The sequence below is a fragment of the Mobula hypostoma genome, chromosome 9 (assembly GCF_963921235.1).
Source record: "Mobula hypostoma chromosome 9, sMobHyp1.1, whole genome shotgun sequence".
Classification (NCBI taxonomy): domain Eukaryota; kingdom Metazoa; phylum Chordata; class Chondrichthyes; order Myliobatiformes; family Myliobatidae; genus Mobula; species Mobula hypostoma.
The window spans coordinates 35,082,643-35,105,664 of record NC_086105.1 but is presented as its reverse complement, the minus strand read 5'-3'; the positions used below and the strand labels follow the sequence as shown (position 1 = coordinate 35,105,664).

At 38.0% G+C, this 23,022-nt stretch overlaps 2 protein-coding genes across 10 annotated transcripts in view; one reads left to right on the top strand and one right to left on the bottom strand.

Annotated features, from left to right (window-relative positions):
• Window positions 1–10,970, top strand: part of wnk1b (WNK lysine deficient protein kinase 1b) — a 163,568-nt gene extending 152,598 nt beyond the window's left edge. For 3 of the 6 annotated variants that reach the window (XM_063058052.1, XM_063058056.1, XM_063058055.1), the window contains 4 exons: window positions 127–219; window positions 4,923–4,964; window positions 6,096–6,289; window positions 7,388–10,970. In XM_063058052.1, coding sequence (XP_062914122.1) covers window positions 127–219; window positions 4,923–4,964; window positions 6,096–6,289; window positions 7,388–7,702 — 644 coding nt within the window. In that variant the 3' untranslated portion in view covers window positions 7,703–10,970. The remainder of the gene's footprint in view (window positions 1–126; window positions 220–4,922; window positions 4,965–6,095; window positions 6,290–7,387) is intronic. The other 3 variants (XM_063058057.1, XM_063058054.1, XM_063058053.1) reach the window with 2 other exon arrangements.
• Window positions 10,971–11,305: 335 nt separating this feature from the next.
• LOC134351634 (DNA repair protein RAD52 homolog) overlaps window positions 11,306–23,022 on the bottom strand; it is a 46,624-nt gene continuing 34,907 nt past the window's right edge. For 2 of the 4 annotated variants that reach the window (XM_063058047.1, XM_063058050.1), the window contains exons 9-11: window positions 19,335–19,427; window positions 18,043–18,231; window positions 11,306–16,570 (exon numbers count right to left, since the gene is read on the bottom strand). In XM_063058047.1, the coding sequence (XP_062914117.1) occupies window positions 16,509–16,570; window positions 18,043–18,231; window positions 19,335–19,427 (344 nt within the window). In that variant the 3' untranslated portion in view covers window positions 11,306–16,508. The remainder of the gene's footprint in view (window positions 16,571–18,042; window positions 18,232–19,334; window positions 19,428–23,022) is intronic. The other 2 variants (XM_063058049.1, XM_063058051.1) reach the window with 2 other exon arrangements.

Here is a 23,022-nt window from a genome sequence, read left to right as displayed (position 1 = left end):
TTCATTAAAAAGCTTTAGAATGCAAAAAGATTGTGTTTTCAATGTGACATACTCCCTCAATGCTTATAAAACTAATATGCTGATTATAGTTGTCTGTTTTCCTCCTTTTCTGTTACTCTGTCACAGGCTCAGCAGCGTTTCACTGTGCATCTGAACAAGTAACATTTAAACTTGGCGGCAGAAGGACAAGGTTTCTGAGTACGCCCTGTCTGGCTCTTTGTGTGTAACAATTTTATTCTTTCTCATCTGCCTTTTCTTTCTCTTTCCCGTACATGAAGCTTTGCTGCTGTCAATGCCTACTCTGTTCACTATGCTTTCTGAATTTTAGTCACCTATTCGAAGTTTTCTCATAGGGCAGTGAAATAAATTAAAAACCAAAATTATTGTGAATTAACTAATTTCTGGAAATGAATTGGAAAAAGAAGCAAATTATATGAGTCATCCTGACATAAATGGTTGCCAACAACTAGTCATGATTGTGTGTGCATTTGTGTGCCATTAAACAGACATGAGCTCATTTAAGAATATAAGATTTTAAATCTAGACAGCATATTTTTGCCTATTTAGAGGCTTCAATAGAATTGTAAGGACTGCAGAAAGTTTTATAATATATTTTTACCCATTTGAGAAGTACAAGTGTAACTTTGGTTTTGGATTACTTGTACAAAATCAAATTGGCACAAAAATGAAGAAATTCGTGCCTTGTGACCGACGCCCCAATATAATTGTTTCTTTTGTTCAAATCTGTTTTCCACCCTCCTCTGCTCCCATACACCTAACATCCAATCCCATCCCATTCTTTGTCACTACCTTCTCACTGCTCCCTCCAGGCGATATTTAATTTTGCACATACTGCTATACCAAGGCAGTATGTCCCTGGGTGCAGCTGCTGTGTTCTGCTGCATTCAATACACAACCAGCAGCCACGTAGTTACTATTTACCGTACCTTCCCAAGTATCTGTGTATCTCTAGCTTTCAGTTTGTTTCTTGGCAGTGTATTAACCTTTGACTGCTGAGTTGTGCAACAGAAGCATAGGCTGCCTGTGACTGGATATTCAGTCTACTGGCACAGTGCCATTTTCACAGTCCTAGGTTAGATAGATCATGAAAAGTATTGTTGGGATCTCCAGCTATGAAGATGAAGAATCAGAATGAAGATAGCAGATTCAAAACATCTTATTTGACAATGGATTTGAGAATTGGAAATGTATTTTGTTCCCTTTTCATAATAATGCTTTTTTCATAAAAATAACCATTAAATAGCCAAAATTGCCCTTTATTTGGTGGAATTGTAATTTGAACATCAATCATAACTTTCTGGATATTCTGTCCAAAGTTTAAAGGTACTTTACTATGGAGTGCTATATATTACTTCGATTCACCCCAAAAATTATAGCATATTGACTTTTGGGAGTATTTTAGCTGAATCAAATTCTTTGACCATTTTCAAGTCCTTGTGTGGTCTTTTAAATAAGTTATAATTTATGCAGTTTGCCTTAACGTTGAATTTTAATCACACACCATCTACTTGTTACAGTTATTAGAACACCTTTGGTGATTAGGGTATATCAACAACACCAGCTTATCAGAGAAATGTCATTACATTGACATTAACACTAGGGAAACTCAGACTTCTTGTTTAAAATAAAACTGAAAAACTTTATTGGGAGTGGTGAGGGAAACATTTCCATTTGAAACCTGTGATCATAATGTGTGTGTGTGTATGTGTGTATATATAAGAGCACTTCCCCCTTCCATTATAAACTTAAGTAAGCCTACATAGTTGCAGTTTTCACGTTTCCTCATAGGCTCTGAATCTTTCTGTGACAGTAGTAGGTAACCTTTCAGCATTGATAGGTCACTGTTCCAATTCCTGTCCTGAAACTTTTAATAGGAAAGGCTAGCAATGTTTTTAAATCTCCATGCATTGCATGGCAACTTTCATTTCAATATTTTTTCAGATCATTTTGCTTTTTTTTTGCTGTTGGTGACTCAAAACATGGCTGCATCAGTAGAAAAAGCCCCCTTGTCCTTTATTCATGCCAGGTTTTCTGTTTTTAAAATTAACAAAATCTGAATTTACTAATTAAAATATGCATTTTTATTCTAATTCCAATGCAATCTTTTAATGTGTTTATAATAAAAGTATGTGTTTGGGCATTCCATCTGCCAGTGGTCAATTTGCTTAAAAATACTTTAGTTCTGATACTTGATACTAGATACTTTATGCCATGGTTCTGATTTCAGGAACAGTGGTGTAAAAACTATGAATATTTTCCTTTCTCTCATCTCAGTTATTTAAATATGGAATAGCTTAGATGTAATAAAATATCATGATACCTATAATTATTCAATAATAAAGCTTGTGTCCTTTTTACATGTCATTTTGCCAAACCTTTTGTCAGAAGAACTCTCACTAGTTTTGAATTTAGTTTATTCTCCCTGCCTCTATCACCACACTATACTGCGTTCTGCTGCAATATCAAGCTAAATTTTCAAGTGGTTTGATACAGTTTTGTACTGCTCAATTAATGAAAAGACAAAGAAGAGTTTTCTGGATAGACTTTACAAAGAAATTCAGCAATTTTCCATGGATCACATTTGGAATGAGCCCATAGCTGGTCATGATTCTGAGTGGCTTCGCTTTGACTTTCCATCTTCTCTACTTAATCTTTACACTTGTTCATGTTTACAGTCGGGTTTACTCAACTTTTGCACAGCCACTGTGTATAAATTATGTATATATTGCAGCAGTGAAACAGGCTAGTGGTGAGAGAGATAGGGACGGCAGGGTGGGTGGTTGGTTGGGTGGGGGGAGAAAAGCTGATGGAGAATAGATTGCAATAGGTTTGAGTTCTCCGGCTAATCTGAAAGGCAGATTTAGGTGTTTTTAATGCAAATTCTTCAGCAAAACCCTATGGAATCATTTGCATCATCTTAATTCAGTGCTCAAGATGCAATAATTGATACTTGGAACTGAAATTATGCTGTGCCATTTGTTTCAGTATAAGCTAATTAAGTTAATATTTTTACATAATTAAAAAAAATGGATAACATGTACATTAGATGAGAATTGACTTTACTACATGACTTGGTGTGTGGTGGAATGCTCTAGTCATTTTCCTGATTTGCCAAAACACTTTGAATCCCACAGGCTGGTATGGATGCAGGTCCAGTGGACTTTTATCTCTGCTAATCCTAGTGCATGTCAGTTTAAATGTTCAAGAAAAGCAGCATGGCTTCCTACGAGTTTACATCTCATGGAAGTTGTTTGATTACAGCTTTCTGACTGTCTTGGTCTCAATTTTCTGACCTTTTCCACTATCTAGCAGCTCTGTGTAAGTAACTTCATATTACAAACAAGCATTCTGGTTATTGAGGTTTAAAGAGGGAATACTAACCTGGATTTTAACTGTTTGTAAGTGGTGCATAGAAGACAATCTACCTTTTTCCTTAAAATATATGGAAACAGGCAAATTTATTTTACAACACTGCAGATTTTTTTGATTCATCTTTTTATTTTATTGATTATTCTCAAATTCCATTGATAAATTCAAAATATACAGTATATTTTAAATTTTACTTAGCTGAAGTGTTGTTTGGCACAGCAAACGATTGTTTTCATCCTGATTTACTAAGATGGTAAGCTGTGAATTGATAGTCATAGTAATAGAACGATACAGTAGGTCCACATCACCCACTAATTTGGATTTATCCTACATTAATCCCACTTATTTTCTTAGATACTGCTTGGATTACACTACTCACCTACACACTAATGGCAATTTACAGTGGCCAATTAACCCACCAGTCCACACAACTTTGGATTATGTGAGAGAACAAGTGTATCCAGAGGAAACTCATACTGCAGAAGAGGGATGTGCAAAATCCATGCAGACAGCACCTAAGATCAGAATTGAAAGTGGATCTTTGGCACTGAGGCAGAAGCTCTACAGCTGCACCTCTTGCTCCCCTTTTTTTTTTACTAAAACAAAAATAATTTTTACATTAACTATAGAAATATTTTTAGAATCTGCTATGAAGATAACCCAGTTGTAAACTACTCTTGTCACCCATCCTGGAAACAGTCTTGACCATTCAAAACCCTTAATCCTCTTGGTTCTCTGTCTTGGCCCCACCACAGTGTGAATAGAGAACTGGGTGAGTTGGACTTGATAATTTAGCAAGATCACTCCTTTAAGCAGCAATATCAGTTTCAGAAATGCAGTATTGTTCTGCATACAGATTCTGATTCTGGATGATGTTAAAATTGCTTAACCTGAATTATTTGTAGCACATTAAGGCAAAAAGAGGCCCTTTTAAAGGTTTACATGTGCTTGATATCCTTCTGATTAAATTCCATCTTGACCATGTCACAAGGCCAGTTTGTCTACTGTTTACCAGTTTGCTGGTTGATTACAACACTGAAGCAGTGATCGAGAGGTTTAAAAAAAGGCTCTTCTGATATATACATCTCGGCCATTGTGTGGTGCTGCAAAGCAATTGTGCATTATAAAGTGCAGATATTAGAATAACTATAAATAGGAAAACGATGAATAGCTTAAATGTTTTGAAAAACTGGAAGATGGAGGCAAAGGTGTTTTTATAGTTGAATAATATATTTGGCTTTGTCTACTGCTCTAAATTTGTAATTACTAAGTAGTGAAAGATTGCATGCCTGATTAAAATTTTGTAACAGGTTCAAAGAAGTATACTTCATTTGTACTAAAAATTACTGTTTAATGAGACCACCACTTCCTGGATTTTGCACAAATGCGCTAAATGATGACCATTTGCTTCCTCTTTGGTTTTACTACGACAGAATCCCATATGAGGTCACACTAATCAACTCAATTGATATTGATGTACTTTTCCCATTCTGTATGTTTCTCTTCTCCAAGCACTTTTCTTTGTTCTTTAGGGAAGATGGTGAAAAAAGTCTGCCCATGCAACCAACTGTGTAGTAATTATCCTTTTCTCATGTTTTACTTGCAAAGCATGTGACAATTTTGTATCATAATCCTTGCATCTGACTTTAGCAGTTCAGCTGATATGACTTTAAAAAAAAACATTTCTACAGCACTATTTAAGTGTACGGGGGTCGGGGGTAGGAATCATACTTGTGTACTTTTATACAATGAAGGTTTTTTTTTGGTTGGCCTCATGGTTGCATTGACCAAAACATGTTTACTTAAAAATTTATTGTAGACTTAATTCTGTGGGCTAGTAAATTATTAAAATTGAATGGAATTAAAAATTTTCCAAACCATTTATATGAAAGGGATCCTTCATAATAGACCAGAGTTTAAATAGTACATATTAAAACCAGCAATGTTTATCCCCACCCATCAACCCAAAAATATTCATCCATTGCTAACATTGAATGTAACTGACCAATTATCAGAGACCACAGAACTTGTGATGCTGAAGTCAAGTGTAAAGGCAGCTTTGGTCTTGCATGTGCTAATAACTGGTTAAGTTTTGAATGTGGATGGGTTTAGTGCTTTGTTGTCTGGATGCATTGCATGTTCAAATGCGACTTGGCTTTAATACATCTTTGAGCCACCTGTCAGTTGTAAGGGAACATTGCATGAAGATTTTATTAAATGGCTTAACTAATAAAACTTATATGGTGCAATTATTCCATAACACAAACATGGGTCATACCATCTGTTTGAAGTGCAATGCATGATACAAATGTGAAAATTACTGGCAAACTGTAGCTTTGTTCAGGGTCCCTATGCACAACAGTCTAGATCCAATGATGAATGACCTTCAGATGATATTAATAAAACTTGTTGAGTCCTTTCAGTTGATATAATTCAGCAAAAACACTTAAATTGCATCCTTTTATGAAGAGAAGACCAGAATTACTTAAAAGTCCATCATTAACCTTTAAGTAATGACAAGAAAATAAGGATTCATCTTTATTATATATCACAAAAAATTATGATTTTTGATTATTTTTGGGTATCGTGAGCAAGTATTGTCATGAAACAAAGTTATCTTCAAGTATCAACATAACAGCAAGTTATTTTGATTTGAGAAACTCATCATATTTGTAATGAATTTGATCATCTTTGTATTTTCCCAGGGACAACTAGCACAAATGCAGTAAGTGGGGTTGGGCAAATGGCCCAACAACAACCAGCAATGACGACTAGAAAAGGCACCTTCACAGACGATTTGCATAAGCTAGTAGACAATTGGGCTCGAGATGCTATGAACCTTTCACAGAACAAGCGTGGCATCAAGCAGCAGGGTCAACCAGGCCATCATTACTCAGAAGTAAGAGTTTGTTGTTCCACTGTAAAATTGTATTTAAGGTGTTTCATTGGCTTTACTTGGTGTGCTGCTGTGACTGCTATTCAGGATTACATGCTTACTATTAAAGCGGACATTGATAGATTCTTGATTAGTAAGGATTTCAAAGGTATTGGGAGAAGGCATGAAAATGGAGTTGAAAGAGATAATAAATTAACGATTGAATGGCGGAACAGAATTGATGGGCTAAATGATCTAATTCCGTTCCGAGGCCTTATGGTCTGTCTGAAAACTTTCTGAATTGTTTATGTGAGCCTTGGATATGCCATTAATAATACCTTTGGCTTAAAGCACAATCATGGGTTATGGTTGTTACAGCTACAGTTAGTATTTCTGAATTGTCCTCAGTGATTGGTAGTGAGGTGAACCTCTATTCCTGCATTGAAGAAGGATTGACAGAACATATCTGTTCTTCTGTCCTGTTAACATTCTGAGTACTTCCGACTAGTGGTTTTCTAGTTAACTACCTAAAATATCTGCATGGAAAACATTCGATCATTTAGGTGTGTATATTACACTTCGGGTGCAGAAATCACATAGGGGTGTACAATTGTACATCAGTCGATCATTGACCCAGCAAAGCCAATTAAATGCATTTGAAGATAATTCCATTTGGAGAAAATAATCCTGCAGATGACATTGAGATAAATTATCAGTTCAGTGTTTTTTCCCATGGAGACCACGGACTGTATATGCTGGAATCTGGAGTTATAATATTTGTTACATTTATTTTTCATGGCACACCTTCAAGTGGGAATGTTAATTGATATTATGAAGTGCTTTTGGGTGTTTAGTATCTCCGCTACATGATATATATATATTTTTTTAAAACTTGGGTTAAATTGGAGGTGGGTGTTTTTTTTTGCAGATCCAGTGCCATACTGCAGGATTCTTAAGTTTTATTGACATCTCAAGACATTCCTAACTTAGTAGAAGCATTTTTGAATTTATATGCTTTGAACCAGCAGTTAAAGCCATTTATCATATTTATTCTGGATTAAGCATTAATTATGGTATATTTGGCTGTTTTATTAACTCTGTTTGTTTATAAAAAATTTACAGACAATGCCAAGGAAGTATTCAGCACCAGGTCAACTTTGTATCTCCATGACCAACTCTGTGGGAGGATCTTCTGCTGCCTCAGTGGGTTCACTGAATCCTTTTAGCAAGACCCCTCTCTGCCAGTATGGTTATCCTGGAGCACCCTATAGTGCCCAGTGGACTGGAGCACCTCCCCAACAACAGCCAGGGATTATACCACCAACAGCTGGTCTTCAGTTTCAAGGAGTTGGTAGCACTTCACTACAGAGCTTTCCCTTGGGTACTTTGCAGAAATCTGTCAGCAATCCTACTGGATCCAATCTTAGGACAACATAGATGCTAGTTCTGGATAAGTGTGATCAATAGATTGAGTGGAATTCAGGGTTTAATGCCTCTGCTGATGTTGCCAGGGATAGGTCATAGAGCTTCAAAGTATACAAATGGCTGACACTGCTTTTATATACACAGCATCATTGAGAGCTATTTTACTAGTTCTGTTTCAAACAGCGTTCTGTGCGGACATGTATTTACCCATCAGTTTTTGATGTTCAAACACTGTGATATAAATGTTGTTGGACAACAGTAGTAAAAGTGAATTTAGAGGGTTTAAAGTTTTAAAGAAAAACAAAAAAAAAACTAAAGCTAGCTATAATCCATAATTATCAGAGACACTTTAACTTCCTTTGTTACTTCATTGTATTAGGTAAATAAATGTGAATGTAAAATTGTATAAATGTACTTGAATACCTGTTTTCCCAGTATGCTTGCTGGATTCATAGTGCCTTGTATTGTGCTTCTGACTTGTCTGCAGGAAAGCACTTAGTGTCCCCAAACAGCAAAATTAAAAAAGGGAGCAAGTGAAGATGGAGTTGTGGTAATGCGGATAGTTACACTTGTTCTTTAACACACCTGTTGTCACTGGCAGCGACTGAAATGCCATCCATTCCCCCTAAATGTGTTCAATACTTGTCCTTCCCTCCCAGTGATAGCCTTCTAATTACTGAAAAAGTGGAGTCACTAAAAGCTAAAGTAATAGTTTAAGTTTTCTTGTGTAGTTTAAGGGTCTGCATTTTTTGGAATTTTCATCAAGTGCTGTTGTTTCCAAAAATGCATTGAAAAACTAATTTGCATTTGATTCTATTAAAGTCACCAAGTCAAAATATTATTTAGTAGTTTTTATCAGCATGAATAGTGCTGATACATGTTTAAAATAGCAAGCCCTCTACATGCCAAAATATGTTTTATTTTCCTTTGTTTTTAAATTGGTGGAAGAAAATTAGGTGCTGCAAAGAATCCACCATTAATCTTTAAGTGTAATTCCTCATCGCAGTTTATTGATAATCTTATTTATTGTACACATGACCATTGTAAAATTTACTTTGTATTTTGAGGCTCTCACCATTAAAATAATGTTTGAAGCAACACAGAAACAATTGTATGAACCCTGGATATATGGGAAATGTGAAAAATGACATGGAAAATTTGTAATCACTGAGGAAAGTCTTTCTCAATACTATCTTCCGGTTTTTCCTGGAATGTAAATCTTGATATCTAGATAAAATTTAGCATTACCCAGAGTCTATCCAGCAGTGATCATATATTTAGGCTGAGTGCACTAACTTACAGTAACTTCCAAATTCAAAATCAAGCTAATGTTTAAAAAACTACATGTTACAATGTTAAAAAAGTCAGATTTGTTTCCAATATGAACAATTACCTTAAAACGTGGGACTTTTTTTCTTTCTTTAACCTGACCCTGAGAATGTTTACTCTTCCTCTTCACATTTCAATCTAAGCTACACACTTAATTTTGTTTTACCAGGTATTTACAGAAATGTGACTTGTGAAGAACTGGTTGAGGGAGTTGTGTTGCAGTTTTTAGTGATATGAAAAATAAAGGATAAAGGACAAATATACAAAATTTGGATGCCAAGGTTGTTTTAGAGTTAAGTTTCAGTTCTCTGACTTCATGAAAGAACTGTTAAAACCCTGCATTTGTAATTGTTGCAAATTGCAGGTGAGCACTTTATTTTGTTTTTCTTTCCAAGTAAATTGAGGAAGGTTGCACCATTTATTAAAATATTTTTCAATATAAATGAAAGGTTAGTTCTGCTGTAACTGTTATGACAATTCATGGAACTGAAGCATTTGTTAGTGCAGCACGTGTTGCAGACTGTTGCTGACATGTGAGCCTTAAACAATATTGAAGAGTTGGGAAGCTTAAAAATTGAAGTTGTAGAGGTAGACATACTATAGCAAATTATTCCATTAGCTCTTGTTTGGAACACCCAAACTCTAAGAAAAGCATGCTTTGAAATCCAAGTTCCCTTGTAAAAAAAAATGTTATGAAGAATACAGTACACTTTTGTCTCTTTCAAGACTTTAATACAAAAAGCTTAGAATTATAGTGTAATGTTATTGTTATTTGGAGGTGTAATGGTATTCTGTACACCTGCTTTGGGGAAGGGAGGGTTGGCATTTCTTTTATTTTAGACAGGTAGGCATGATAAAACTTTTATTTCTCTGTCTTTGCTTCCCTTTTAATAAAATTTGAACTGGTATGAGGATTGTTTCAGCAGGTGCTTTTGTAACTTCTACCCTATGCTTAATGATATTTCTTATTCTGTATGTGGATTCCTTTCAAGCAAAGGAAATAAAGGCAAGTACTGCAATCAGTATTATTCCTTAGACTGCAATAAACTGTGAAAAGTCCACATTATTATGTCGCTTTTAAGTCGAGAGTAACATTTATCAGATGAGTTACCTGACCTCTTGTAGGGGGGTGGGGGGGGAGCCCTAGATCTCTGAAATGTAAACTATTTGCATGGGGTTGAGGAAGTGGCTCAAGTTTCTAAGTGGTGAATTTTCTTCTAAACCCATCACTTCACCTTTCTTCCACCCCCAAACAAAAGAACTCCAGTGGAGGTTGATGTAGAATATGCAATAAATAATCCTGGGACTGCTATTGAGAATATGATCTTGGTTACTTCAGATTTTTGTTCCTTTTTCAGGACAGGCAGAGTTATGAATTTCAGTACATGTATGCTATTCTTGTGCATTGGGATGCATATTAATATATTCTCTATTGTGTTGCTCTATAGTTATGAATTATTATCATCCAACATCTAAAGCAAAAAGCAGCTGGTGTTCATTTATTTTAAACTGGGGTGCAGAGCCCATTTCTTCCCCCATATTCTTGTTTTGGGCTTTTTAATGTGGAAAAATTGGACCTATTTACTTTCCCTTTGTAAGGAAAACAATTGGGGAGTAAGATGTACAACTATAAATGCTACTGACGTGCATTAAATTATTTTCTGTAATACCTTTCTCCCCACTGTATCTACCCCTTCCTATTGCAACAAATTGCAGTCTTGAACCTCTTCTGTTGCTCTGGAGTTCAATGTCTGTCCAAGAGATCTTTCATTATTTAACATTGTACACTGTAAAGAAATGTGGGGATCATTTGCAACATGAATTGTATGTTTGCACTAAATAAGGGTGTTGAGCTACATGCAAGATTGCGCTTTGCGCTGAAATTTGTTACTTTCTTTGTAGATTATTAACTGAAATCATTCAAATAAAAATGATCTAAAACTCAGTGTTTGCATATTTCTCACAATAATAAGTCTTGTCTTTGGTTATTGAAGTTGTATGCTGATGTGGTGGTGGTGGGGGGGGGGTGGTGGTGGTCCAGGGGGTAATAAGAACCATTGTGGTTTAGCTACAGCTTGAGGTCAAATGTGTTATTTGATATTTGGTGGTGTTTCTAATGGAATGCAGTAGGTTGAACTTGTTCTTCAAAAAGTCCTGTCCAACAAAGTACCAGTTCACAGATTTCCATTTACTTAATCCAAAGTTAAGAGTAAATTCATTATCAAAGTACATATGTCAAAATATACTATCATTCATTTATAATATAAGATTCATTTTCATGCAGGTATTCACAGTAGAACAAAGACATAGAATTGAATCAATGAAAAACTGCATACAAACTGTCAATGTGCAAAAGACAAACTTTAAATAACTTAATAAATATTACTGAGAAGGAGTTGTAGAGTCCTTGAAAGGGGGTCCATTGCCTGTGGAATCAGTTCATTGTTGAGTTGAATGAAGTTATCCATGCTACTTTCAGGAGCCTGAGGGTTGAAGAGTAATAACTGTTCCTAAACCTACTGGTGTGGGACTTATTTAGAGATACAGCATAGAATAGGCCCTTTCAACCAAGAGCTGCCCTACCCAGCAACCTGTCCATTTAACATGAGCCTAATCAGATGGCAATTTTCAACAACCAATTAGCCTACTAATTGACATGTTTTTGGACTGTGGGGGAAACTAAAACACCTGGAGAAAACCCACGCAGTCACAGGGAGAACATAGAGACTCCTTACATGGTGGAATTGAACTCTAAACTTTGCTCAACCTGCAATAGCATCTAACTGCTACGCTACTGCAGTGCCTGGACCTCTTAGATGGTGGGAGTCCTTGATGGATACTGCTTGTGGCAGCACCACAAGAATCCAGGAAGTTCTAGTAATATTTGTATTAGAGCATCTACTTTCTAAAATACTGAAGATTTTACATTTTTATAGCTTACTGCTTTGAAATCGCCCCAACCCCCCAACCACCTTGACCAATAACTGCACATGCAACAAGAAACACAGGTTGTGAAGATTTTCAGTAGAGGTTTTGGAATTCTTTAAGGATGCATTTCTGTTACCTGAATGACTATTGTAGGAGTTGCCAGTATTGTAAAACTAAATTTTTTTCAGTTGTTCAAAAATTCTTATGTCTGGCATTTGACTTGCTCTTCAGTCCATAATGTGACCCAAAGGTCCAGTGTGTGGGTTAGGTATATGAACAAGGTCGCAATCAGAAACACTGGTGGAAGAGTCAGGAGAAATTTGAAATTCCCTTTGAGGTCTGGCTTAAAGTATTGTTTTACTACATTAGCAGTAACCTGCAATTTTGCCAAAGAAACCTGGTCGTCCAGCTCCATCAAATGTCCTTAGAATTCTAAAGAAGGGTGAACAGCCAGCGATCAAGGTCCATCTCAGTAACATAATTAGGAAGGTGTTGAGTTCAGGCAGTTAAGTGCTAAATTAAAGGGCAGGACCTCCAGGATCATGATCTCATGATTGCTACACATGCCACATGTTAGCAAGGCTAGAAATGATAGTTTAACAAATGGCTAAGGAGATGAAGAAGGGAGGACTTCAGCTTTTTTGGATTATTAGGCTCTCTTCCAGTGAAGGTGGAGGCTGCACAAACAGTACTGTTTGCCCCCTGAACTGGATAGGGACCAACATCCTTGCAGGAAGGTTTGCTAGTGCTGTTCTCTGGGCTTTAAACTAGAGTTGCAGGGAGCTGGGAACTGAGTGAAGTGGTTGTGGGGAAAGTAGAGGTTAAGCTTACATATGGGAATTGAAAGCTTGAGTATGGTGGGATTAATGTGAAGTAGGAGGCCGTGCACAATCCTGATTTGATAGAGGCAGCCATGAGAAGCACAGAAGAACATCTGGAGAAACTTGAAATGCCTGCTTTGCTGCTGCTGCTGTGCAATCGAGAATCTCCGGAGGGGAAAGCCCCAAATCCTCGGCTTTGCCCATGTTGGGGCTGGGGTCAAAGCGCTCGGCAGAGATGGGGCTTGGTGTCGGAGGCTTGAAGTTTTCAGGTGGACTCAGAGTCGGATTGTGGTCGGGTGCTTCCAGGATGCTGCATCGGCAAGTTTGCGGCACTGGAGGTTCATCGCAGGAAGAGTTTTCTTCCTTCAACCGTCTGCATGAGATGATGGAACTTGCGAGAGACTTTGTGACCCTTTTTTACCGTGCTCATGGTCTGTTCTTCTATCAAATGAAGTTATTGCTTGCACTGTTGTAACTATATGTTATAATTATGTGGTTGTTGTGGGGTTTTTTTAGTCTTGGTTTGTCTTGTGTTTCTGTGATATCATTCTGTAGGAACAAAGTGTATCATTTCTTAATGCATGCATTACTAAATGACAATAAAAGAAGACTGCGTGTCCTCCTAATCTAATGTTCTGTGTGTCTATTTCAATACAAGGAGTATTGTAGGTAAGGCAGATGAGATGGAGAGTAGATCAGCACCTGGAATTATAATATTGTAGCCATTAGTGAGACTTGGTTCCCGGAGGAGCAGATGTGGTAGTTCAATGTATTGAGGTTCCATTGCTTTAGACATGATAGATGGGGCAGTATTAAATGAGTAGGGGTGGCATTACTCATCAGGAAAAATTATTTGGCCCATCAAATATGCTTCACCATTCAATCACAGCTGATTTATTTTCCCTCAATCCTGTTCTGCCTTCTGCTTTAAATATATCAAATGACTTGGCCTCCACATCTGTTTGTGGCAACTAATTTCACAGATTTTCCACCCTTTGGCTAAAGAAATTTCTCCTCACCTTAAGGGACATCCTATTTTGAGGCTGTGTCCTCTGGTGCTAGACCAACCCCTCTCCCCCCCCACTCTGTTAGTCTTTCAATATTTGGTAGGTTTTGGTGAGATCTACCCCCATTCTTCTAAACTCCAGCAAATACAGACCCAGACTGATCAGACTGATTACCCTCTTTTTTTTCCTGGGATCTTTTAGCTGTGCTAAAAGACTGGAGGATAGCTAATATTGTTTGTCATTCAAGAAAGGCTATAAGAATAAAGCAGGAAATTATAGCCTGATATCAGTGGTGGGTAAATTACTGGACGGTACTCTAAGGGACTGGATGTATACTGTAAGTATTTAGATAATAGGGCCCGATTAGGGATGGTCAACATAAGGTATGTCATGTCTAACCAATTTTAGTTTTTCAACGAGGGTACCAGGAAAATTGAAGGAAAGGCTGTGGATGCTGTCTACATGGACTACACAATAGCCTTTGAGAAAATCCCACATGGACGACTGGTCTTGAAACTTTCAGGATGAAATATTAATTTGGATTTAACATTGACTTAGGAGAAGACAGAGGAGTTGTAGATTGTTGTCTGTCACTGGAAGCCTGCGACTAGTGGTGTGGCACAGGGATTGGTACAAGGCCTGTTGCTATTTGTCACCTATATTAATGAATTGGATGATTATATGGTAAACTGGATCCACAAATTTATGGGGGTGTAGTGGACAGCAAAGAAACTTAACTCGCAGTGGGATCTGGACCAGCTGGAAAAATAATAGATGGAATTTAATAGGGACAAGTGTGAGGTGTTGAACTTTGGGAGGATAAACCAGGGTAGGTCTTTTATAGTAAACAGAGCACTGAGGTTTTGTTGTAGAACAGGGATTTGGGAAGTTGGGATGTTATGTTGAAGTTGTACAAGATGTTAGTGAAGCCACATTTGGAGTATTGTGTTCCATTCTTATCAGCCACCTACAGGAAAAATACTAGTAAGATTGAAGGAGTGTAGAGAAAATTTAAGGATGTTTCCAAGACTTGAAGACCTGAGCAATAGGGAAAGGTTGAAAAGGTTAGGACTTTCTTCCTCGAAGCACAGAAGGGGAAATTTGATAGAGATAGACAAAATTGAAGGCATGGATAGGGTAAATGCAAGCAGGCTTTTCCCTCTGAGGTTGGGCGAGATGAGAACTAAGTCGTCATAGATTAAGGGTGAAAAGTGAAATGTTTAAGGGCAACCTCTTCACTCAGATTAGTGTGTGTGGAATGAGCTGCCAGTGGAAATGGTGGATGTGGGTTTGATTGCAATATTTAAGAAAGCTTGGGCAAGTACATGGATGAAAAGGGCATGGCAGGCTTAAGTCCAAGTGTGGGTCAATGGGACTAGGTAGAATAATAACTTAGCACATTCCAGATGGTTGAAGGGCCTGTGTGTGCTGTAGTGCTCTATGATTCTATCATTTAATAAAATTTTCCAGATCTAATGGACAGGTTTTGTTTAGCAGTCTTGTCCTTTTGGAAGATAGAGTATAGAACAGTACAGCACAATACAAGCCCTTTGGCCCATGATGTTGTGCTGACCTTTTAACTTACTCCAAGATCAATCTAACCCTAACCCCTAATATAGGCATGAAAGATGATGGTGGGCTATTAAGTTGTGGTCATTGCATGATTTACTAAGATTTTCCAGTTCTCACATTGCAAAATGCTTTGAAGTGACTGAAGGATATAGACAAGACAAAGAATATTATTGCTTATTTTCTTCAGTTGACTTACAGGATTGTCTCTACATTTTGAACTTAGTTAAGTGTGGGGAATAACATCAGTAACCCAAACAAGAAAGATATTTCAAAGATAAACCATCCCATTAATCAGTAAAAGCAACACATTTCAATTCATCAATAGTTTAAACATATCTTAAAATTTCAATTTAGTTTGAAAGATTAAGCATTAAGTTTTAAATTTAATGTATAATAAAAACACTTAAAAAATGAAAAAAATGCCCATGGAAAAATAGAAGGATATCATTCAGAATCATGACTCCAAGGTACGGAATTATTGGTTATAGTAAATGCAATATTTCTGTGAGTAACGGTCAAAAATGAAACTTATTCCAGTTTCATTCAACAGCACTCCAACATTTACCAACAATTATTGTTGACTAGAGCAATAAAAATTACTGGACATCTGGATGATTAACAAAAAATGAGATCAACAATGCAAAATTATATTTCAATCAGAAATTAATTAATATCACATTTACCTTCCATTTTCTCCACCCATGTAATGGCTTATGGTAAACTCCTGAGGCAATTGCAGCAGGCTTTTTAGACAACTTTGGATATTTTTCTAAATAGATTATTCCCTTAGCTTTAATTCTGATGAAAATACTGAGAAATCAAAAATGTATTTTCCTGTACAAAACCACAAGAGTTTCTGCACCTCAGAGTACAATCTAATTTATTACTTCAGTGCAATTTGCTATAGAAATTACCTACCACTGTGGTGCTGCGTAATTCATAACAGCAGCATAAAGCTTCCCAGGACATCAGCATTACATGTGGTGTAACTTTGAAATAAAATTACCAGATGGGCAAGATCCATTAAAGATTTTGAAGAACATAAATGTCTCACTTTCTCCAAAAGCTGCATTGTAGAGTGACAAAGGACATCTCACAAAGAAAAATAACAAAAAAAAGTTATGAAGAAATTATATGATGATAGCTTGCCACTTTGATTCTTCAGGCAGGTTCCAGCCTGCGTTTTTTCATGAATTGCCCCTCTCCGCAAGGACTGGATTCCACTGGAAATAAAAATTGCTTTTCAGATCAATTTTTCTGAACTCAATCTATTATAAATGACAACTAATTACTAAAATTACTTATCAGCAGATTTGTACTTCAAATGTAGCATTGATTACAACTCTGAAAGAACACCAAGAAAATATGTCAAAGTGGATTATGCCAATATTTGTCTGCATGGTCAGCTGTGGAAACTGAAGTTAGATTTGATGAAGGATCCAAGATCTAAATTATTTCAATGGGGCTTTTGGACAAAGATTTGGAAGGCAATTAGCAAGGTAGTTGAATTTCTTATAGTAATTTTAAACAACTTTCATTTCCCCCCCCATTAACCACAATTTTATTATTTCCTAAAATATTTCTGAACAACAGAGGCATTTAAAAACAATATCAATTGCAAGCTTCACGGTTGAGTATGTTGTGCCACAACTTTGCTGTATTTTCAGGGACGACTGCCAACTGGAATTCAGGCTGTACAGTAAACTCCAGTGTGCATAAGACCATAAGATAAGAGAAAAATTAGGCCTTTCAACACAATGAGTATGCTCCACCATTTGATCATGGCTGATTTATTTTCCCCCTCAGCCTGTTCTTCTGACTTCTCCCTGTATGTAACTCTTAACACCCTTACTAATTAAAAACCTATCACTCTCCACTTTAAATATATCCAATAACTTAGCCTCAGATTATCCACCCTCTGGCTAAAATAAAAATTCTCCGTATCTAAAAGGATATCCTAGTTTAACACTGAGCCCTCTGGTCCTAGATTCTCCCACTATTGAGAACATTCTCTCCATATACACTCATTGTAGGCCTTTCAATATTTGGTAGGTTTCAGTGAGATTCCCCCTTAATCTTCTAAGCTCCATCCAGTACAGGCCCAGAGCTATCAAACACTCATATTATCCTCTTCATTCCCAGGGCTATTCCTGTAAGCCTCCAAGGTACAGATGGTCAGAGTTAGATACAGAGCACTTAACTAGGGCAGGTCCACAGGATCAGGTCAGTGCATTCTAGCCTACTAAATTTTAAAGAATCATATACTGCACAGTGAATGAAACATTAACGTAAAACTATACTTTCAGTAGCCTTGGACTTCACATAGGAGAAAAGAAAACAAAATAAACGTTGTGCACATGATGCCCACTCATTGATCAAATTGTCAGGAAAATTACCTATTATTAAGACAAAATTAAAATTGATATTATCTTATTCTTTTGAAAATCCAGGTGTTTACAGTAATGGAGATAACAATGCTAGATGCATTGATGTTCTCTGATCGTGCCATACAAAGTTGGTATCGTGCATAAGAATCCAACACAAAACTGCTTTGCTTCCTTGCATTATGATTTTTGCACGTTAAACCATTCTTTTAATGCAAGTATCTTGGTCCTAAAAGTTGCCAGCCATAGAGCTGAAACACCATCTTTGCCAATGTCTCCCTGCCATTTCACAGAATGCAGTTTAATCTCACCTGTTCTACTTTGATAGGCATTGTGGGTTTGTTTTGAGGAATTAATCTTTTGTGGAGTTCTGCTCCTTGTCAACATGTGTTGTGGGCCTGTAGGAAGTGTAGATGGAGTCTGCTTCCGACAAGGGACATTTGGATTGCTCTCAAAACTGATGCCATCCAGAGGAATATCCCAGAGTTCAGGATCATCTGCTGTTTCAGAAAAAAATAGCTTCTTATCAGAGAAAACCTCAAAAAAAAAACTGCAGATGCTGAAAAATCAAAATAAAAACAGAAAATTCTATAAATACTCAGCAGATCAGACCACATTGATGGGAAGAAAAAAAAAAGTTAGTTTCAGGTTGAAGAATTTGAAGAGTCCTTGGCCCAAAATGCTGACTGTTTCTCTTCCCGTAGCATTGTTCTAACTGCTGTGTATTTCCAGCACTTTGTTTTTAGTACACTAGAACACTTGGGGGAAGCCCATGATGCCACAGGGTGAATATACTAATTCCACACAGCCAGCAGTGGAAATCAGGATCAAGCTCTGGAGGCTGGAGCTGTGAGCTAGCAGTTCTATCAGCGGCACCACAGAATATATTATGCTTTGTTGTCTAAATTCAGTTTCCAAAATAACACTATTGCCCAAAATCCACGGCCTAAAAAAAGTTTCCTGTGCATACAAATTATAATTTTGTGAGAATAATGTACAAAATAAAGTTATTGTCATTTCCACTCCCACTATAATCATGCAGGTGTTTTGATCTTTATTTCTCACTCTGTAAAATGTTTGTTCCTTCCCATGCTAATGAAGAGAAAGGTTTGCATTTACTGAATTTGCTGTCTCGGTGCACAGCTCAGTGCATACCAGGAGCTCTGAGACACCAGTCAACCAGTTTGTTGAGATCCAGCCGCTGAACAGGTCAACAGTTAATCTATGCTACTGATCGTTAGTTCATTGTAGGCTGCTATTTTTTAATTATTATTCAGGTTAGCAACCGTGGCTTCACTGCTGATTGTAAAATCCATGGCAATAAAAGGATGCCATTTTATCACAACTTACTGATTCAATGAACTTCTCAGTGCCAACCTTCTGGTTCTGACTGCCTCTCGACTTAAAATAAGCCAGATTTTCCACCCAGCCTAATAGGAGTACATTGGTTGAAATATTCCACGAAAATTTTTCATTCAACTGCTGACATTGTAAATTTTTGACTGTTTTTAATTCAAGAAGCATAAATATAAAAAACTCTAAAATAATTTCTTAATGAAAAGTGATCCACTGAACTTTCAAACAGCATGAATGCAATACCTACCAGCCAGGAGCTTATCCTCAAATAAATCTGCCTCATGGTTGATTGGTGTGCTGTGATTAATCTGTGGTGCCAATTTAGACTGCACAGCTGTCACTACAAATAGAAAGAGAAAATAATTCTAATCAGTATGTGAAAGTAAATAAATGCATGAAAAAAAAAAGTTATTTGCAAAGATACCTGAAGAACCAAAGGGGAAAAAAACTACTTAGAGTGGGAATTAAACACACATGGAAGCAGAGATCAAATCACATGGTAAAGCCTTACTTTTTCTGGGTTTATGGCAATGTTAATTACTTTGTCAAGTATGTGTCCTAGGCTGAGAAACAGATAGTGCTGAAGATCAGAAATTGATTACTTCATATTCTCTTATGTTCATATTCATAAATGAACAGCCTGCAGTGGTGGTGCATGTCGGCACAAATGACATCGGGAAGAGGAGGAAAGAAATTCTGCAGCGTGACTTCAGAGAACTCGGAAGAGGGCTAAAAAGCAGGACCTCCAGGGTGGTTATCTCCGGTTTGCTTCCAGTTCCTTGTGCTGGTGAGGGCAGGAACAGGGAGATGAGGGATCTGAATGTGTGGCTGAGGAGCTGCTGCGGGAAGCAGGGATTTAAATTCTTTGACCACTGAGATGCGTTTTGGGGCGAGGATGAATTGTACAAAAGGGACAGTTGCACTGTCGGGGACCAGCATTCTGGCAGGCAGGTTTAACACATGGGTGTGTTTAAACTAAGTAGTGGGGGGGAGGAGAGGAAATATAAGGATGGAGTTAAAGGGAAAGATAGAATAAGGAAAGTTAAGAAAGACAACAGGATTAACAGGGCAGAAAGCTCAGGAAGGGATCAGAGAGTATGGCCAAGTGCGATAGGAATCGATGTGAAAGGTAAGGGGAGTAATGGGTTAAAAGTATTATATGAATGCACAAAGTATAAGAAATAAAGTGGATGAGCCTGAGGCTCAGTTGAAAATTGGCAAGTATGATGTTGTAGGAATAACAGAGACATGGCTGCAAGAGGACCAGGGTTGGGAAATGAATATTCAAGGGTATACGTCCTATCGAAAGGACAAGACAGGTGGGCAGAGGGGGTGGGGTGGCTCTGTTGGTGAGGAATGAAATTCAGTCCCTTGCGAGGGGCGACATAGAATCAGGAGATGTAGAGTCAGTATGGATAGAACTGAGAAATTGTAAGGACAAAAAGACCCTAATGGGAGTTATTTACAGGCCCCCAAAACAGTAGCCTGGATATAGGGTGCAAGTTGAATCAAGACTTAGAATTGGCATGTCGTAAAGGTAATGCTACTGCTGTTATGGGGGATTTTAACATGCAGGTAGACTGGGAAAATCAGGTTGGTACTGGACCCCAAGAAAGGGAGATTGTGGAGTGCGTCCGAGATGGATTCTTAGAGCAGCTTGTATTAGAGCCTACCAGGGAGAAGGCAATTCTGGATTTAGTGTTGTGTAATGAACCGGATTTGATAAGGGAACTCGAGGTAAAGGAGTCATTAGGAGGTAGTGACCAAAATATGATAAGTTTTAATCTACAATTTGAGAGGGAGAAGGGAAAATCAGAAGTGTCAGTATTGCAGTTGAACAAAGGGGACTATGGAGCCATGAGGGAGGAGCTGGCCAAAGTTGACTGGAAAGATACCCTAGCAGGGATGACAGTGGAACAACAATGGCAGGTATTCCTGGGAATAAAACAGAAGATGCAGGATCGGTTCATTCCAAAGAGGAAGAAAGATTCTAAGGGGAGTAAGGGGCGACCGTGGCTGACAAGGGAAGTCAAGGATAGTATAAAAATAAAAGAGAAGTATAACATAGCAAAGATGAGCAGGAAGCCAGAGAATTGGGAAACTTTTAAAGAGCAACAGAGGATAACTAAAAAGGCAATATGGGGAGAAAAGATGAGCTACAAAGGCAAGCTAGCCAAGAATATAAAGGAAGATAGTAAGAGCTTCTTTAGGTATGTGAAGAGGAAAAAATTAGTTAAGACCAAAGTTGGGCCCTTGAAAACAGAAACGGGTGAATTTATTATGGGGAACAAGGAAATGGCAGACGAGTTGAACAGGTACTTTGGATCTGTCTTCACTAGGGAAGACACAATCTCCCAGATGTAATAGTGGCCGAAGGACCTAGGGTAATGGAGGAACTGAAGGAGATTCACATTAGGCAGAAAATGGTGTTGGATAGACTGATGGGACTGAAGGCTGATAAATCCCCAGGGCCTGATGGTCTGCATCCCAGGGTACTTAAGGAGGTGGCTCTAGAAATCGTGGACACATTGGTAATTATTTTCCAATGTTCTATAGATTCAGGATCAGTTCCTGAGGACTGGAGGGTAGCTAATGTTATCCCACTTTTTAAGAAAGGAGAGAGAGAGAAAACAGGGAATTATAGACCAGTTAGTCTGACATCAGTGGTGGGGAAGATGCTGGAGACAATTATAAAGGGTGAAATAGCGGCACATTTGGATAGCAGTAACAGGTTCGGTCCGAGTCAGCGTGGATTTACGAAGGGGAAATCATGCTCGACTAATCTTCTGGAATTTTTTGAGGATGTAACTATGAAAATGGACAAGGGAGAGCCAGTGGATGTAGTGTACCTGGACTTTCAGAAAGCCTTTGATAGAGTCCCACAAATGAGATTAGTGGGCCAAATTAGAGCACATGGTATTGGGGATAGGGTACTGACATGGATTGTAAATTGGTTGGCAGACAGGAAACAAAGAGTAGGGATTAGTGGGTCCCTTTCAGAATGGCAGGTGGTGACTAGTGGGGTATCACAAGGATTGGTGCTGGGACTGCAGCTATTTACAATATACATTAATGATTTAGATGAAGGGATTAAAAGTAACATTAGCAAATCGGGTGGCAGTGTGAAATGTGTGGAGGATGTTGAAATAACGCAGGATGACTTGGACAGGTTGGGTGAGTGGGCAGATGCAGTTTAATGTGGATAAATGTGAGGTTATCCACTTTGGTGGCAAGAACAGGAAGGCAGATTACTATTTGAATGGTGTCAAGATAGGAAAAGGGGAAGTACCACGAGACCTTGGTGTCCTTGTTCATCAGTCACTGAAAGTAAGCATGCAGGTACAGCAGGCAGTGAAGAAAGCTAATGGCATGTTGGCCTTCATAACAAGGGGAGTTGAGTATAGGAGCAAAGAGGTCCTTCTGCAGTTGTACAGGGCCCCGGTGAGATCACACCTGGAGTATTGTGTACAGTTTTGGTCTCCAAATTTAAGGAAGGACATTCTTGCTATTGAAGGAGTGCAGCGGAGGTTCACGAGGTTAACTCCCGGGATGGCGGGACTGTCATATGTTGAAAGATTGGAGCGACTGGGTTTGTATACACTGGAGTTTAGAAGGATGAGAGGGAATCTGAATGAAACACAAGATTATTAAGGGATTGGACATGCTAGAGGCAGGAAACATGTTCCTGATGTTGGGAGAGTCCAGAACCAGAGGCCACAATTTGAGAATAAGGGGTAGGCCATTTAGAACAGAGTTGGGGAAAAACTTTTTCACCCAGAGAGTGGTGGTTCTGTGGAATGCTCTGCCTCAGAAGGCAGTGGAGGCCAATTCTCTGGATGCTTTGAAGAAAGAGTTAGATAGAGCTCTTAAAGATAGCGGAGTCAAGGGATATGGGGAGAAAGCAGGAACGGGGTACTGATTGTAGATGATCAGCC